Source organism: Elephantulus edwardii, unplaced genomic scaffold, assembly GCF_000299155.1.
Source record: "Elephantulus edwardii isolate Elephantulus edwardi_28Jun2011 unplaced genomic scaffold, EleEdw1.0 scaffold00021, whole genome shotgun sequence".
In the NCBI taxonomy this organism is placed as follows: domain Eukaryota; kingdom Metazoa; phylum Chordata; class Mammalia; order Macroscelidea; family Macroscelididae; genus Elephantulus; species Elephantulus edwardii.
Window position 1 is genome coordinate 3060614 of NW_006399771.1, and position 18902 is coordinate 3079515.

Consider the following 18902-nt stretch of genomic DNA (forward strand, 5'->3'; position numbering starts at 1 on the left):
AGGCCAGGTTCCTTCTAGGAGGCAAGGATTTTGAAGCTCCATCACCCACACTTTGAGCATGTTGCCAGGTGGGATCAGTCCTTGAAGGACATCATGCTTGGATGGGTGGAAGGTCAATGCAGGAGAGGAAGTTTCTAAATGAGATGGGTTGACTCAGTGACTGTGACAATGGGACTAGGTGTGTCAGAGACAGTCATTTTGGCTCAAGAGAAGGCAAGATTCACAGCTATTGTTCAAAGGGTTACTATGAATGGTATTTGACACAATGACAAAATAACAGCAACAACAATAGCATCTGAGAATTCTTTTTGTCAAGCCACTTCCCCCACACTGGGTCAGAGATCAAGTGTCTCATGACAATCTCTTCCTGAAAAACAGAACTACTTTCGGCCTCTTCTGTTCAGTGCACGTCTGCATCTTGAACATACATTTAAGAGTTTGAGTTAGACGTGAACCTGAAGTGGGCTTGAAGGAATATGATGTGAGAAGGCAACTCAAAGTCCACCAGCCCTTGACTCCTGTGAAAGAGATAACTTCTGGTACTTTATATCATTCCCTGATTTCCCTACACGTATTCCTTTATCTTTCTAAAGATCCACAGGGTAGCAAAGGTTGATTTTGCACTTATTTGTCCTCTTACACATACCCTTCTCTCCTCAAGTCGTTGTTCACCATGATAATATTCAATGATGGATACTGAGGTAAGGGGCATAATGTTGTGGATATAGATATATTTGGTTTATTCACTTATTCTACCCTCATTGTGTCAGGTATAACATATTTCTTTCAGTAGTAGACATTTAAGTTTTTTAAAATGGCAAGTTAAAGAAGAATATCAGATATTTTTACTTGATAGATGTACTTGATTAAACAAATGACAGTCAACTTGGTAGTGAAGATGAGATACATTGTGAAGATGAAAGGTCAGTTCATAGCTTGAGGAATACAGTGTACACGGACGGCACTTGACAGACACATGCATGGAAAAGATCTAGCTGTATTCTCAAGGACACCGATAAAATTACATACACACTCAGCCAGAGAGCAAGAAAGATTGAGAAAGTAAAACACTATAGGACCTTGGGACAAATTAGGAAGGGTTTTTGGATGAAGTGACATTTGAACTGGACTTTATGGGATACAAAGCTAGAAAAGAAAGGCATAAAAAGTCAGAGGTGGAGGTCAATGAGATAATACAGATAAAAAACTTTGAAAATTGTTGAAGAAATGACAGTGTCAGGGATTAATATTATTTCAGATCAGAGGGAGGGATGAAGTTTCTAAGACGAGGATCTTTTCAGTATCAACAAAGAGAGACCAGAGGCGGAAATGGGTTTGAGGAGCCTGGATGGTACCATCATGACTCTAGTCAAAATGGACACTGAAGACCTTTGCTGTAAGAGCCAGTTAAAGACACCACTTTTAACTGGCAAACACTGTTCTTCAGTTACTCACTTGTCCTACCAAGACCCTTCTTACTCTCTTGAGAAATCACTCTGTTCTTGCTTTGAGTTTCCCTGACATTCTTATTCATCCCTGGATCTCTGAAACTTGTAATTCTAAAATGGGTGCACAATTCTGTTGAAAAGATAGGTAGCCTGATGTCTAGAAGAGAGAAAGCAATTGTTTATAGATGAACAGCACATCTGAAGAATAAAAATAGGACCGAGTCTGAACTTAAATAATTGAAAACTGGTGCATTAAATTCATGCTTCTCAAACCTGCTATTGTGGTTATTAAATGTCAAGGACCTGCCCCACATCTTCAAGGCATGGGGCACAAGGCTGCATTTTTAACAAGTGCTCCGGTTAAGTCTGACTTTGCCAGGCCAGCTCCAAACATTTGGGAGGCCCCATCTTGTACCCTTTTAATGGGGTTCCGGGTGGTGCTGGTGCTCTTGTGTCCTGATAGGGATTTCCTATGATCTTTCAGCTGTGTCTCAGACCATTGCCCTTCAATAGAAAGGACACTCTAATGAGAACCAAGAGAGCTGAATATAAGTTCCATCAGAACTGCTTACAGTAATTTCATCTCCTTCCGCCTGTTGCTTCTTCCCACTGGGGAGACTGAAACTAGATTATAATAGCAGAGAATTGTCCCATAATATGGCTCAACATTGTAAGAATGCCACTTTTGACATTTAAAAAACCCCACAACTTTTAAGGTTACTTCTGCCTTGGCCAATTTACAAAAAAGCACAAGGTAGACTAGACTGTATATAAAATACATGCTGTTTAGGGAGCTTGGGTGATGTCCATAGGGAATCATTTGTGTCCATAGGGTGTCCATTGATAACACAAAGGTGTCACCTCTCTGATGGTTTGGATCTACCAGCAACTCCACGGATTAAGATGCTCAATCTCCTTCTGTGTGAATTACAGCTTCTGGAGGGTCGGCTCTGAGTTTAATCTGATTCAACAATGTTGAGAATAACATGTGCACTATTTGACTTGCTGCGGTCCCTACCACTTTCTGCTATTCCTCCCGGCAAGCTTCACTGCTTTTTTAGCACCTACCTGGCCCCTATAGGTTTTTAAGGGTGAGATTCAAAAAGTGCAACAATGAATGAATGAAAATCCAAAATCTCTGTAAATGTTCATTAAAATTAATAAAATTTTTAAAAAATTTTTTAAAAGGGTGAGATTCCTGGATGGTTGTTGTTGCATACCACAGAGTCAGAACCAATCTATAGCTGACCCTCCATTGGGTTTTCAGAGGCAGTTAATCGCACAGGAAGAGACTGCCTGTCCTTCTCCTGCAGAGCAGCTGGTGGCCTCAAACCAGGTGCCTTCAGGATTGCAGCACAGCTTCTTTGCCAAGAGGCTACATTTTGCAAATATCCTTTCGACTTCCACTATCCTATGAGATCAGTGCCTACCAATCTGTCTTTCACGAGTTCTGGAGTTAATCATCAACTCCTTCCCATGTAAATGAGAACAGGGATGTCTTGCTTGGCCAATTTCCTCTGGAAATCTTGCTCTAATGCAGCTCTTTGCTGACCATGTCCTTTGTGTCTGCCTGTTCAACATTCGTCTACTAACAAAAAAGTTCTTACTTGCACCAACTGGAGCTCTCTGAGGCCAGCAACAGCTGCAGATGTCCAGGAAGCTCGGGCCGACCAGCCAGATGAGTTGGAATTGGGGACCCCCAGGCCAGATGCTGATCCGGGCTGTCTGGGTCCTCACAGCCACCACCAAGGGTGAGAGAAGACGTTCTTCAGAATGTGGTGGGGTGGGGAGGACTTTCTCCTCATGTATTGATGAAAATGGAGTTGTCAGGGATTTCTGAGGATGCACGGAGAGTGCCTGACCCAATCCTCTGCTGTTCCCGAGAGTCTCCTTTGGTGAAGAATGGAGGACTCTGGTCCTGTTTTGAGAAACTTATATCATTCAAAGGCTTGCAGGGCCCTTGATTCCGTCCCTGGGGTGGGATGTGAAATAGTGCCTAGATCCCTGCAGTTTTGCCAGCGAAGAGAAGACTTTGATCACTGAAATAATATTAGAACAGGTAGCTCCTGTATCTTGCTGGGTAAATAGCTGGACAATTTCCTTCTCAGGGTTCCTACTACATGTGGGGCATGGCCAAGTTCAGTGTCTTTTGTCTCATCAAACCCTTGGAAGTGGGTAAGATGATTTCAGATGACATCTGGGTGAACACTTTAAATTCATGTATAGAATTTTTTGGTGGAACCAACAGGTAAGAGCTAGGCCGCTAGGCAAAAGGTGGGCAGGTTGAGGCCTTTTAGAAGACAGAGTTGGGGATTTGTTTTCAAAGGATCGCAGCCTTCAAAACCTCATAGAGAAGCTCTCCCCAGAGCTTTGGAGGCACCATGAGTCAGAAGTGACTAGATCGCAACTAATAGTAACAGAATGCTTATTCATACATGTTTATTTGGAACGTGAATTAAAAAACAAGTATCGGTCTCATCAAAACCAGAGTTCTTGTCATAACCATAATACCCAATCATATATTGCTTTTAAACTGTTCTCTCCCTCATCTGTTTCAATGCAGTATACATAATTTATCCAGTTTTTCTCAGAGTCCAGAATGAAGGTTGCATAGTGGAGTGTACTCAGGGGGAGGGAGGGGATTGTATACCAATGAAAGAATTTTTCTTTTTCTTTTCAAAGAGAGGAGCGAACTGGGTGGGAGGGGTGGTGGGCAGGGAGAAAAGTGCAACAGTGGATGAATGGAAATCCAAAATCACTGTAAATGTTCGTTAAAATGAATTTAAAAAAAAGAAGAAAAAGACCATAATTTTGATTAACATCTTTCTTAAAAAGACATTTAGAAAAGGAGAGGTGAAGGAAATGGGTAAGATCCACTGTGAAAAACAATACATTCAGACTTTGTAAATAAACCAGTATAAAATGAAAAAAAAAAAAAAACAAACCCAACAAAACAATCAAAGTTCTTTAGTTGTGATTGCCAGAGATTCCTCAAGGCAAATGCAAGAGAAGCCTTTTATTGTTGTTCTGTAATTTGATGCTGAGAAAAAAAGGAAGAGTTGACAGCGCTGTGGTACCAATGAGTGTGTGGGAATGTGTGTGAAGTTGACGGGAGTTCAGGAGACTGTAGGTGAGATAAAGTTACGGAGATTCTAGGATCTACAGAGGCCCACGTATATCCATGCTATAGAGACACTCAGAAGAAGGAGATTTATTTCCTGGCTAAACTGGGCAAGCATTTTAATACTGGGATTCCAGGAGAAGACATCAGTGCTCACTGATAGAGGTGCCTTCCAAGGTGCTGGAAGTTGTGAATGTGGATGCACTGAGAGAGTATTTGCATAATTACTGTTGCATACCCTTGGGAGGGAGAAAAAGCACCCCCTTGGACTGACTCCCTGCATCTTCCCAGGCAGCTCCTAATTCTTTTCCCTGTGTTCCTTCAGGGCTAGCTGCGAATCCACCATGCAGGAATACCAGCCTCGGATGGGTCCAGGGGAAGCAGGTCACTGTGCTTGGAAGCCCCATGCTTGTGGACGTGTTCCTTGGGATCCCCTTTGCTTCACCCCCTCTAGGACCCCTGCGATTTGCACCTCCAACGCCAGCATTGCCCTGGAAAAACTTACGAAATGCCACCTCCTATCCTAACTTGTAAGACCAGGTTCAGTCCTATAGGCGGCCTGGGACTCTGGGAACTGGAGGGTAAATCCTGGAGGGGCAGCAAGGATCAGGTTGCCCAGTGGGAAAGGATAGGAGGCTTAGTGGCCCCATGGATGAGGAGGAAGGCTACAGAAGTCGATGAATGCTTTTATAAGTTCATGATTTCTAAATTAATTGATCCCCCAAATTGCTGGAAGCACTTGTTTCAAACAAGCAGATTCCCTAGGCTCCTGGTCTGGACTTTCTGAATCTGAATCTCCAAAGCTGTGTCAGGAAAAGTGTATTATTTACAAATCTTCTAATGATTCTGTAATCAACCAGATTTGGACAGCACTCTGGTGAATTTACTGAGTCTGAGTTAGAAGTGATTGTGTAGATGTTTCCATGTGACTTCAAGGCTTGTATCTCCACTGTCAGACTGGCCAAGGATGTTAGTGCGAAATACAATACCACAGAGATTTTATTCTAAAGCAAAGAGTACGTTCTAGTGACTGACCCATGCTCAATACGTGGCCACACGGAAACTTGTTAATGACTGTGGAAGGTGTGCATGAAAGTGTCTCTGACAGAGGTGGCCTGGGAAGAAAGATGGTCTCAGTTACAGGCAACCTAGCAGGGAACTAGCTGTCAGGTTAATTGTGGAGGATCCTCATTGGGTAGCAGGTAAGAGTTGAAAATCCCTAAGAATCTTTCAACACTTCAGATTCTGTGATGTTCTCGCCTGGAGATCTAACCAAGAACACTATGCTAGGCCAGGGAGCTCCCTAAGTGATGGAAGATCATGAATGTGACCCAGAGACAGAAGATACTCAGTTGAAACTCAATTTCTTCATTCATTCAGTAATTCAATACATTCCTTTGTTCAGCTAACAGTCATTGAGCATCAGCTCAATATTTGGCTTTGTAACAAGCTGTGAGGGACACAGACATTAATTCATCGTGACTGTCCTCAAGGTGCTTGCTGTTTTGTGATGAAGAAAGTATAAAAGATAATATAGGGTGACAATGCCAATACTGAGGGCATCAGAGAAGGGTGATGGGATCAGAAAGAAACAATTTACCTTACCTGGATCAGAGGTAGGAAATGTCTCCCTGATCCTAATTTCTCATAATACGTGACACAAAGAGTGAAGAGGCAGTCAAGGATAGGTTTGCAGTGATGGTTCCCTGCTGCCCATATTTCAGACCATGCTGTTAAACAAACAAGCAACAATAAAACTCAACTATCAGTGAGTGAGTACTTGTTGTTGGTAGGTGCCATTAAGACTCATAGTGCACTTATGAACAACAAATCTGAACCCTGTTCTATCCTGTGCCAGCCCATTGCTGAAGTCACTATCAATCCACCTGGTTGAGGGTCTTCTTCTCCTTTGCTGTCTCCCCACCTTCCCAAGAATGATGTCCCTCTCCAAGGAATAACCTCTCCTAGCAACATGTCCAAAGTATGTGAGATGAAGCTTTATCATCTTTACCTGCAAGGAGCACTGCACTGTCTCCAAAACATCTGTTCTTTTGGCTGTCGATAGGATAGTCAGTATTCTTCTCCAACACAGCTCAAAGACATCAATTCTTCTTCTGTCATCCTTACTCACTGTTCAGCTCTCAGATCCATAGCAAGTAAGCAAAACGACCATGACCAGAATCTGGCACACCTTAGTCCTCAAACTGACATCACTGCTCCTTAATCATTTGGAGAGGTCTCTCACCGCAGACTTTCCCAGTGCAATAAATCACCTGATCTCCTGACGTCTGCTATCAAGTGTATTGGCTATAGATTCAAGTGAGATGAAGTAATTGATCATTGTATCATTTTTTTTCTGCATCTATCTTGGTGCTGCCTATTGGTCCAGTGGCGAGGATTTTTGTTTTCTTGACATTGAGATGTGATCTGTATTGAAAAGGTTTGACTTTCTGCAGTAAGTGCTTCAGGCCCTTTTCACATCCAGCAGCTGAGCACTTAACATGATCGAAATACTCACAGTACTGTGTGGCAGAGTCTGTGTCAGGAGATGTGAGCTGCAGAGGTGATTACTATAGAGTTTTTGAACCTTTAGCTGTGAGGTTTCCCCAGTATCATGAGAAAGGGTCTCTACCTAATAGACAAATTCACTGACAGCCACTTGGAGACTTCGTTTGTTCTCTCTTTGTCTAAGGTGCCTCCAAAGCCCGGAATGGCTGAAGACAGATGAGAGCTTGCTGAAGGTGCATTATCCCAAACTCACAGTTTCGGAAGATTGCCTGTACCTCAACATCTACGCTCCAGCTGACGCTTTTTTGGGCTCCAGTCTCCCAGTAAGACTGCTTCAGGGGCTTAGGAAGCTGATCTGGCTAGGATGCTGTTGGCCTGTGATCCAGATTTGGTGACTGCGTGTTTGGAATCAGACCTAGCTCCCTCTTGGGTATAAAGGAAGCATCACTATTGGGCACATAAGTTACTCTTAACCTTCTCCCATGGAGCAGCTGGTGGCCTCAAAGTGCATGCCTTTGGCATTGCAGTGCAGCTTCTTGCCACTAGGCCACCAAAGCTCCTTAAGAAAAATCATTATCATGATATTGGCCTTTGCTTTTTATTTTTACTTGTTTCTCTCTTCCTCTGTTGAATGTTTAATGAACTGTAGTCTTCTAGAAACATCATTTCTTTGAAAGATTCTTTGAAAAAAATTAATTTTAGAAATTATTTTTATCAGATAGGACAATTGCAGGGAGCTCTGGTGGCCTAATGGTAGGAAGCTGCCCTTCATTCACAAAGGCCTGTGGTTTGCGCCCACCAGCTGCTCGTGGGAGGAGGGTAGGCAATCTCCTCCCCTGTGATTAACTGCCTTTGAAAACCTGCCGGAGGGTCAGCTATAGGTTTGTTCCGACTCTACGCTATACAGTAAAAACAACAGCAACAACAGGATAATTCATCCTTCAGGTTTTCTAGCAACAAATTAGACAGTGATGATGCTGAATATTTAATTTAAACTTGTAAACATCCCGGTACAAGTGAGTGATGCGGGATTCTTTAACCACACCCTTCCACCCTTCTTTGTCCTTTGGGCCCCTACAGTGGGCCTCATTCTGAGGGATGGTAAGAGCATTTACCATTTGTCAGGCCCAATGCATTACCTCATGCAATGTCCACACAACTCTGTGGACTAAAGATTAGTGGGACCCATTCTAGAGATAAAGAAGAGAAGAGACAGGCAGTTGTTAAGTGACTAACTCCATTGTGTGCATACTGGAAGTGGTAGATTCCAGTCCAGAGGCCAGCTCTTTGCTAAGCTTTCCTTTGCCCTCAATGGTTTCTTCTCTTAGAGAAAGCTTCAAGCATGACAATATCAAATATAATCTCTCTCTTTTTTTAATTGGTACTAACTGAGGAGCAATGATGTCAGTCTGGAGACTAAGGTGCACCTGAAACAGGTCATGGTCTTTGCAATTACTTGCTATGCTTCAGAGAGCTGGACAATGACTAGAGATGATAGAAGGAGCTTTGATATCTTTGAGCTTTGCTGCTGGAGAAGTGTTGAATATACCAAGGAGTGCTAGGTGAACAAACAAGTTCATCCTGGAAAGGGTGAAGCCAGGCTGCTCCTTGGAGGCAAGGATTCTGAAGCTTTGTCTGATATACTTTGGACATGTTGCAAGGAGCAACTAGTCCTTAGAGAGTGATGTCATGCTTGGTGCAGGGTGGAAGGACAGCACAGGAGAGGAAGACCCTCGATGAGATGGATTAATTCAGTCACTGGGGTAATGGGGATAGGCGTGTTGGAGACAAGATTGGCAAGGGATAGAGCAGGGTTTAAGGCTGCTGTACACTGGGTCGCTATGAGTCACAAGTGACTCAAAGGCACATAACAATAACAACAATAACAACAACAACGAAATGTATAAATAATGCTGATACTCACCGAAGGTGTGCTGGTGGTACAGTAGTTAAAGTACTTGGCCACTAACTGAAAACTTTCCATCTATTCTATGGGAGAAAAATGTGTCCGTCTGCTTCCAAAGGTGTGGTTATCAACTTCCATAAAGATTACAGCTTTGGAAATACTATATCATTCTGTTCTATAGGCCACTGATGCAGGGTTAATCTGAGGACAATCAGCTGGGGTCTTGGCTTAATATTATTTTGTGATGTTATGTATTCTATGGTCCTCGTTATTTGAAGCAATGTAGGGGAGTTTCTACAATTCATATTCTCTCTCTCTCTCTGTCTGTCTGTCTCTCTCCCCCTCTTCTGTCCTCTCCTCTCCTCTCCTCTCCTCTCGTCTCTTCTCTCTAAAGGCGGAAAAAACCTTCAAATAAATAACAAGCTGCTTTTGCTGTCAATTGTGACTTACAGTTGTTTCCATCTTCTCGTGGACCACAGGCTTACAGAGCCTTCTCAATGCTGACATTGAACTTGTGATGGATAACTTTGTTTACATCTTGTAATAATCTCGTAAGACAGATCCTGGCATTGTTCACATCTTATAGATGACGAAAGTGAGCCACAGAGAACTTAAGCAGTCGACATGGGGTCATGCAGCTAGTCAGTGGCAGAGTTGGGCATCAACCCTAGACATTTGGATACCAGAGTCCAAACACCGGCTCTTTCAAAAAAGAAGAAACGGCTGACCTTAACTGGAAAGGAAGAGTATCCAAGCACACGCGGGAGGAGAAGTGGACACCTACTAGGTGGATTGGAGACTTCTTCCTCCCTCTTTAGGTCATGGTGTGGTTCCCTGGCGGAGCTTTCGAGACGGGCTCAGCCTCCATCTTCGACGGATCTGCCTTGGCAGCTTATGAAGATGTGTTAGTTGTGACCACCCAGTACCGCCTGGGACTGCTGGGCTTCTTCAAGTGAGTCTCCCTGAGTGTGTCTGACACTTCAACCCCCAAAGCAGCCACAGACGATTCAGTAACTTAGGGAGAATGACAGAAACCAAACCTCCGCAAATCTGTTAAGCGTTTTAGTTATCACAACAGCTGAACTCCCAAGCCTCAGTGAGGTAGTACAGTAAACACCTCCTTCTCACTCGTGTGAAATCCAGCTGGGTGTCCCTGATTGACATCTACACGATCAGTTAGGGGCCAGGCGCCTTCCATCTTGGGGCTTTGTCTTTCTCTAAAAGCAGGTTCTCTGCATTTACCCAGCAGATGGAGAGAGGATACAAAGCACCATGCAAGGTAGAATTTGCTAGGTCAACAATAGGTGGGACTCATCACCTTTGTTTCCATACTGTTGCCAGAACTCCGTTGCCTGCACACACACAGCTATGAAGGACATATATGAGCCCTGAAACAGTAGGAAACAGGTTATGTGAGCAATTAACCCCTGCGGCAGTGCTCAGTATAAGACTCTCAAAAATTCCACTTGGTCATCACCGCTCCCTTCCACCACTCACATTCCTGTGATAACTTCCGGCTTGTAGTGGGTGGGTATGTTCTTCCAGTCAAGCACAGGGCTCAACATTTCCCATGCATATTTCAACTCAGCCTTAACAACACTGTTGTTGGTTTTGTTGTGTATCACAGTTGGAACTGACCGCTAGCTGAACCTTCAGGAGGTTTTCAGAGGCAGTTCGCCACATGGGAGGAGATTGTCCATCCTTCTCCCGCACGTGGATCAGCTGTTGGAGTCAAACCACATGCCCTCGGGGTTGCAGTTCAGCTTCTTGCCACTAGGCCACCAGAACTCTCAAAATGAACCTGTGAAAAATATACTTTCATTATCTTCATTTTTATAGTGGAGAAAATTGAGGCACTGTGAGCTTCACCAACTTCTTAAGGCCATAGAACAGAGCTGGATCTCTTAACCACGTCCATAGTGCTGCCCAGGACATAGCAAAAGTTCCTGCACCCAGATTTCAAGCCCTTTCAGGCCTGCAAATCTCTGCCCCTGCAAAGTGGCAGTGGCCTCTGCCCTGACTCCCACCAGTCTCAGCCTCTAAGCCCCTGGGCTTTGGCAAGCAGACAGTGGCCATCTGAGGGAGGAATCTTACCTTGTCCCTTGTCCTCAGCACAGGGGACCAGAGCGCTCCGGGGAACTGGGCCTTGATGGACCAGGTGGCTGCCCTGACATGGGTCCAGGAGAACATCGAGTTCTTTGGCGGGAACCCCGACTCTGTGACCATCTTTGGCGAGTCAGCAGGAGCAATAAGTGTTTCCAACCTTGTGAGTTTGGGCTTTGTGACTTGAATGCAGCTCAGCAGGGGAGGCAACAAGAATAAGGGCGATGAATCACTCCCTCTCCATGCTTTCATGTCGAACAAACACTTCGATACACGTGGTCCCCAGGGAACCCCATAAATACGTCAGGAGGCCAGGCCTTCAGTCTCACTTTATGGACAAGGCAGCTTTTAGCAGGAGAATTTAAATCAACCATCTACAGTCACATAGTAATGAGTTGAAAATACATTTGTAGAGTAGAAATCAAGACTGGAAATTATTTGTTTCAGAAGGAAAAAAAAAACACAACCACCAAAATCCTTCATTTAAAGCATTAAAAAGCAAACATGACTCACCCATTGCTTCTGAGTATATTCTAACTCATAACGACGCTCCATCGGGTCTCTTGGGTGGTAAGTACCCTGAGCAAAGCCTGCTCATCTGACACCTAGGACCTCCTAGCTGATACAGATGAATGACTCCTTGAGGTTAACAGCACATCACCCAATATATTGTGTTACCAGATTTCCTTTAAATAACAAAGGGCATCTTTTCTTGCTGAAGTGTTAGAGTTCTCTTCAATGTTCGAGATTGGTCCCAGTTATGCGATTACATTGCAGGGATTGAAACCAATGTTATTGAACAAAACGTGTATGAATGATTGGAGGAAAAATTAATTTCCTTTGTGAGCTTTCACTCAAACCACAAAAATAAAAAAATTAAAGATATCTATTTTAAAAACAAAGGACGTATAGGAAGATTGTCTTTAAGTTAAAACATGAAATTGATGATTTGATATAGGACTTTATCTCTACAGAGCTGGCTGGCGGGCTCTCATGCATAAACTCCCTGGAGGATTGACTGCCTTCAAATTGTGGTTCCAGTTTCTTCACAGGGGACATGAGTTACAAATGCCTGTAAAGCACCATGACAGACTCACATCGGCAGTTTTCTGTTTTTCCCTCAAAGCTTTTGTTATTAACCTTTTCCAGGCTCAATCCTGCAGTATTTGGGAGGTTTGGTTTTGTTTTGTGGGTTGTTTTTTTTTAAGATGCTTGCTTTTATCAAGTTATTTCTGCAAATCATTTTGTTTTCTTTTCACAATCTTTGTTTTCTTTTCATAATCATAATAAATGTGAATTTATTGATTCCCATACTTAAGTCAATTGTGTAATTATAATAGCAGGTGCAGCTGAGGCCAACCAACCAACCAACCAAAACTAGCTTAAGCAAATGTACCTGACTTTTGGTCCAAAACCGGTGGGAACAGTAATTCCAGGTCCTAGGAAATGGCTCACTGGGCTCTGAGTGGTCAGCATTTCCTGCGTCTCAATATATTTTACAGAAGGGAATAGAGAGTATCAGCTTATCCCACAGGTTGGGTAATGGAGAGGAGTTAAGCGAAGGACTTACATTTTTATATCTTCAAAACACTCTTATGTGTACACTTAGTGTATCAACCCACTTGTATGCATGTGGCAATAGCTACCTTTTTTTTGTTAAGTGTCTGTTGTGAACTGGGCACTGCATGAAACCTCCCATTGCCCATTGCTTCTTAGACTCCTAAACAACAACCTTATGATGTGGGTTCGATTCTTATTCTCGTGTCAAAGACAAAGAGGCTGATACTTAGAAAAAAATTAAGCAGCTTGTCTGAAATTATCCAGCTAGAAAATGAAGGAGTAAGAACTCACATGCCAGACTGTTCGACTGCCAAGTTCATGAGGGACGTGAAGTTCCAAGAGGTTAATTAAGTTGTCCGAGCTGCTCCTTGAACATCACACCAACAATTATTCCTTTACAGACAGGGCTGTGAAGGAGGTATTTCTGGGGTGTTTTATTTCTTTTTCTTTTCATTTTTTCTTGTGATTTGAGTGAAAGTTTAGAGAGCAGATTGGTTTTTTCCATCTAATCATGCATACATTTTACTCTATAACATTGATTAAATCCCCACACCCAACAGCACTGTTTCTCCTTCCATTTGTGATTCTGGTTCCCTTCTAGTCTTCTATTCTCCTCCTTCCAGCCGTCTTAGCTTTATCCCTGGGCAAATGCTCTTCTTTTCCCTGGTGTTTTTGTTCATTTTAGAGGCCTATCTACTGTTTCGTTGCAATTTGAGTCACGGAATGAGTTTTGTTCCTGGTTCAAACGGTGACCAAAGATTATGTTCTCAAGGGGTTCTGCTAGTCTTCAGCCTGGCTGTTTTTATGAGGTTGAGGTTGTTTTCTGCATGTTTCTCTTGGGAAGTATTTTTGAAGGTACGTGTAATGAATGAGAATTCCTTTGGAGGACTTTACCTGCTCCTGTGTTCTCTCTCCAGGTTCTGGCCCCCATTGCCAGGGGCTTATTCCACAAAGCCATCATGGAGAGCGGAGTGGCCATTATCCCTTACATGAAAGCCTCTGACAGTGAGAGAAACCAGGATGTAGGTATAGCTTTTTGATTTCTTCTCGTTCGTTGGAAGAGAGTGTGGTCAGGAGTCAAGTCAGTCGATTGTCAGATTTTCACTATGTGCTTGACTTTCTTTCTTGACCATGGCCCAGGACCATGTTGCTGGCCCATGGTGACTCTTCTTCCCCCATCATGGAAGATCCAGACACGGGTCAAACTATACAAGGCAATATAAGTAATGAGTGGATATATTTTTTCTACATATTACCCATTCTTTTTCTTGTGATAACTCAGCCCCCTGTGTTATATACCGCTCCTAAACATACTCTATAGGGAATGATTTCTAGAGTCCCAGGTCAAGAAAGGTTCTGAGACTACCGCCAGCTCATGGGGAAAGAATAGTGTGGACTGTGAATGTGGCTGGCATGGGTTTATGTAAGAAAGGTGGGGAATATGTACCAGGTATTCTTTGTCTTATCTTTCTACTGGATAATGACACTCTATTTGCCATGTATAAAATAATACTGAATGAATGGCACATTAATCTAGCCCTGGGCTATCAAACTATCTCCTTTACATTATTTTTTTTAAACAATTTTCTTTTATTTCATTATTTTTTGTGTGTGTAGCGTCAAATCAGATCTGACTGATACAGGAGGAGATTGTTCCTCCTTCTTCAGCAGAGCATCTGGTAGATGTGAACCGTGTACCTCTGAGATTGCACTGCAACTTCTTGCCACTAGGCCACCAGAGCTCGCCGTCCTTTACATTATTAATCTTAGTGATATATTTCATTCAATTACTCAATTCATTATAAGGGGGATACCACGTTTCAAGCAGAAACATTGCTTGATTTGTAAATCTGGAAACACACCCTGCACACAGGGCAAACATTGATTATGGTGGCCTTTTACATAATACAGCTTTTAGTTTGGACATATGTTCACGTATTCACCACACACTTACTGAGTACTTCTTGTTTTGACAAACCTGTGGGTTAGGATAGGTGCTTTGCAAGTGGAGAAGGTATATCCTAACCTCAAGGAAACTATAGTCTTTTTATTTCACTTGGAATCCATGGATATATTGAGACGTCAGCCTCAAACACAGATTTTGTGCTTGTGCATCTTCCTGGTCTGAGGCCCTTTGGTAGCTTTTACTGAATTCTAAAGACACTGTTAAGACTTCCAGAAGATAAAGGGTTATCACTATCAGGGGAAAAGTCTGCACATATGGAAGGTTCAGCAACAAGGCAAAAAGATGTTTAGTTGGGAGGGAATTCTTGAAACGATAGGACATTAAAGGAACAAGGAATATGATTCATGGGGAATCCAGTGGTGTGAAAGTGTGTCCTAGAGGAAGTGGGATTTGACTTTTAAAGAATGAGAAAAACTGGATGAAATATGTTTACGGCATTGAAGTCTATGGGGGAGAGAATAGTTTAAAAGTATTATATTATAGGGCATTATGTTTGTCGTAAGAGCACGGAATGAAGGTTGCAGAGTGGATTATATTTGGGGTTGGAGGTGAGGGTGGGGGTGTGTGGGGGAGGGGGGATTGTGTACCAATGAGGGAGTTTTTCTTTTGCTTTTCAAGGAGAGGAGCTAAGGGGGGGGGGCGGGGAGAAGGGTGCAACAATGAATGAATGGAATTCCAAAATCTCTGTAGATATTCATTGAAATGAAAAAGAAATAAATTAATTTAATAAAAAAAAGAATGAGTGGAATCACCATAGAGGCAACAAAATTCCATGCGTGAGGTGTGAAATGTGATTTGAGCAGAGCTAAACAGGAGTCGGACCCCAGTGATCTGGAGTCATGACTCAATGGCAATTAAGGGCCCCATCATGCTTGTCCCCACTCTGGCTCTTATTTGCATCAGTGGGCTGCTTGGATCCTTGGGGCTGAACTCGAGGAAAGTCAAGGTTCCAGAACTGTTTTTCTGTGACTCAGGAATCTTGACTCTCTTCCATGTCACAGAGAGATGACTCCTCACCCCTAGATTTGGTGTTTGCTAAAGTCAAACAAGAACAAGAGTAAGGACGAGGCGGGGCAACGTGTTCCCACTGCCGCTCCCCCAGTGCACACATTCCATTGTAGAAGGGCGAGGGTGGAGAGCGACAGCTGGATGGACTTCATATATGAAGAATGAGTCACGGGTTGCGTTAAGGACTCTTTGCAACCTTCCTTTTTTTCTGGATATTTTCAGTAAAATGCTCAAATCTTGTCTTTCTTTGGCATAGCTGCAGTTCATTGCAGGTATCTGTGATTGCAACGAGTCAGACTCCGAGGCCCTGCTGCAGTGCCTGCGGGCGAAATCCTCTAAGGAGTTGCTGAGCCTCAGTCAGGTGACCAGGAAGGGGGGAGTTTGTGGGAACGATTGTCTCCTTTGAATCAAGTAGGATTTTGCTGTTGGAACAAACCCTTGTACCTTCTTTGACCTAGGACTTAAAAAGAGGAATTTGAGGGCTGGGACAATGGCTATAAAAAACCAAAGTGGGATATAAATTCCTTATAGACAATCTAACAAATTTAATAAAATAAAAATGCTAAGGAAGGGATGGATGCTACTTAGACTGGAGAAACTTCGCAAAATGCAAGAGTTTTCTCTAAATCGTTGACACATCTTGTTGGGAAAAGAGGTGACGTTTGTTCCATAGGCATCTGAAAGCTTAAGATCAAGAGCCTAAAGCTCTATTCAGAAGCTGATTTTCATTTAATATAACCAAGAGCTTCCTAAAATCTAAGTTGTCTGAAAGAGGACAGGTCTTCCTCAGAAGGCAATAAGACCCACCTCACCAGGGATTCAAGCAGAATCTAGATGACCACTAACAAGCTTTTTACTAACTGAATCAATGGTTGATTAATTGGACAGAGTGCTCATATTTGTCCCTTTTAAATCTCAAAAGCCTTTGGTAGTCTTAGAAATAGGCCATTCTCTATAAGACTCAACATTTGTTAATGACTTATTTGGCATGACAATGAGAATCTGCTATGAGATAAGTAAGGTGCCTAGTCCTGGAGTTTATGACGATGGATACTGAATCCTTGGCTTGCTATAGCATGAAAGGTCTTTTAGATACTCTCTTCTATTCCCACTTGAAAAACAAAAATTTTACAAGTCATGATTTGAGCCAAGTGTGCTTTCTGGGACCCAGGAAAAATCCAGCTGTGTCCAAAGTCAAGTGCTCTTTGGAAGATATCTCAAGAGGATGTTCACACCAATTCCTATTATCCTGGCCTACTATCTTTCCCCTCCTCACTCTCTCCACTGCATTTGACCAGTATTTTTCAAACTTGAGTGTGCATCCAAATCACCTGGAGGACTTGTGAAAATAAGTCTTCTGGTTTGTGCTTCTAATTCAAGTTCCAAGAGATGCTGCTGGTTCAGGGAACCACATCTTGAGATGATGTTGTTGTTGTTGTTGTTGTTGTTGTTAAGTGCTGTCGAGTCGCAGGCGACTCATAGCGACCCTATGAAAAAGAGTCCTCGACGCTTGGGTGCCTTTCATCCTCTCTTCAGGTTCATAGGGTTTCCGGAGGCAAGCTATTATGGAAGTGGATGCCACTCCTCCTTCCACATTTGTTTAATCGGGGAGCTCCACCCCGCTCTCTGTACACATTGGGTAACCAACCATTAATGCATTTGACACATCAGTGTCACAGTGTTCAGCCTCACAGCAACCACAAGTGACCACGGTATGGCAACGATCTAGAGGAATGGCTGAACAAAACAATGAAAGACCAAGGACCATGGATTAAAAAGTCACCCACCTTTGGCTTGGTAGCATTGCTTTCTGTCCACTGGGCCAGCTCTCTCTAATCACTACTGTAGTTCACTACTTTTTTCTTTGGTAGATTAGTAGTAGTAGTAGTAGTAGTAGTAGTAGTAGTAGTGGCAGCAACAACAGCAGCAGTAGTATCCATTCACCATAGTAGTAGTAGTTTCCATTTACCAGATGAGGAAAGAGGCCCCCCAAAATTGTGTGTTCTTGTAAGTGACAGAGCTAGCTAAGCATTGATGCTTTGGGCTTGGCCAACAGTGGTTTATTTTTCCTTTCCCAATGAAATTTAGGGAGCTCCAGCAGCCTCATAGGTAGGTAATTGTGTTGCAAACCCAAAGGCAGACTGTTTGAATCCATTAGCTGTTCCATGGGAGAATGATAGGCCAACTTCTCCCATGAGATCTACAAACTCTGAAAATGCACTGGAAGATCAGCTCTGAGTTGCCTCTGATGCTATTGGGTTTGAGGGTTTTTAGAGACATAATGGGCTAAACTTGCCTAGGACCTAGACAGAGCAGTTTTTACAAAACCACTGCTGATTTATCTTCTCTTTCCAATTTCAGAAGACCAAGTCTTTCACTCAAGTGGTTGATGGTTTTTTCTTTCCGGACAATCCTACAGACATATTGATTCAAAAACAATTTTATCCAATTCCTTCCATCATTGGAGTCAATAACCATGAATGTGGCTACCTGCTGCCCATGGTAAGAACCTCTGCTGTCCTCCCTGCTGCCCCATAGGCTGGGACTATCTCTTCTCTCTCTGAAAGAGGATAACCAAGGACTGGGGGGCATTGTGGCGTCCCTCCCCTGATTCTCGTACAAGTTTATGGTGGACAAAACAACCACGTGAAAAGGTAAGTGATGATTCCGTCCATTGGAACTTTCTTGAAGACCTCATAGCTGATGACTTCAAACAAAAACAATATTGTCTCAAAGAAGAAATTCAGATAAATTTGGAAAATGTCAGTCCCTTAGAATTCCATGCTTTGACTTTTTAATTTCTGAGGATGCTCTGTAAGTTTGTCCAGGTTACAAAATCACTAAGTAATTTCATCCACTCAACAAGGGTTACTAAATGTTTGCTTCATGCTCTACCCTTTTCTGAAAAATGGAGAACTTAACAACCCATGAGATGAGTCCCACTTTCTGTGAGCTTATGTCCTCAAGGAAAGGGACAGATGAAAGGCAACATTGAAAAGATGGTTTCAGGGAGAGAAGATTTCTGTAGTAGGCAGTGGAGGGCCATAGAAATCTACTACAGAGAGAGATCATTCCAGGTGAGACTGCAATACTGAGGTTAAAAAACAACAACAACAACCCCAAACAATCAGTTGCTGTTGAGTATAACTTGATCCATGATGACCCTGTGTGTGTCAGAGTAGACCTCGGTCCCATGAGTTTTCAAGGACTGATTGTTTGGAAGTTGATCACTACAAGGTCTTCCTTCCAAGTTGATCATCACAAGGTCTTTCTTCCAAGTTG

At 42.9% G+C, this 18902-nt stretch overlaps 1 protein-coding gene across 1 annotated transcript in view; it reads left to right on the plus strand.

The window, feature by feature from the left end:
- Window positions 1–138: 138 nt before the first annotated feature.
- Window positions 139–18902, plus strand: part of CES5A (carboxylesterase 5A) — a 30963-nt gene continuing 12199 nt past the window's right edge. The window contains exons 1-9 of the mRNA XM_006882579.1: window positions 139–213; window positions 3085–3199; window positions 4895–5099; window positions 7262–7400; window positions 9802–9935; window positions 11096–11249; window positions 13564–13668; window positions 15877–15981; window positions 17982–18122. Of these exons, the coding sequence (XP_006882641.1) occupies window positions 139–213; window positions 3085–3199; window positions 4895–5099; window positions 7262–7400; window positions 9802–9935; window positions 11096–11249; window positions 13564–13668; window positions 15877–15981; window positions 17982–18122 (1173 nt within the window). The remainder of the gene's footprint in view (window positions 214–3084; window positions 3200–4894; window positions 5100–7261; window positions 7401–9801; window positions 9936–11095; window positions 11250–13563; window positions 13669–15876; window positions 15982–17981; window positions 18123–18902) is intronic.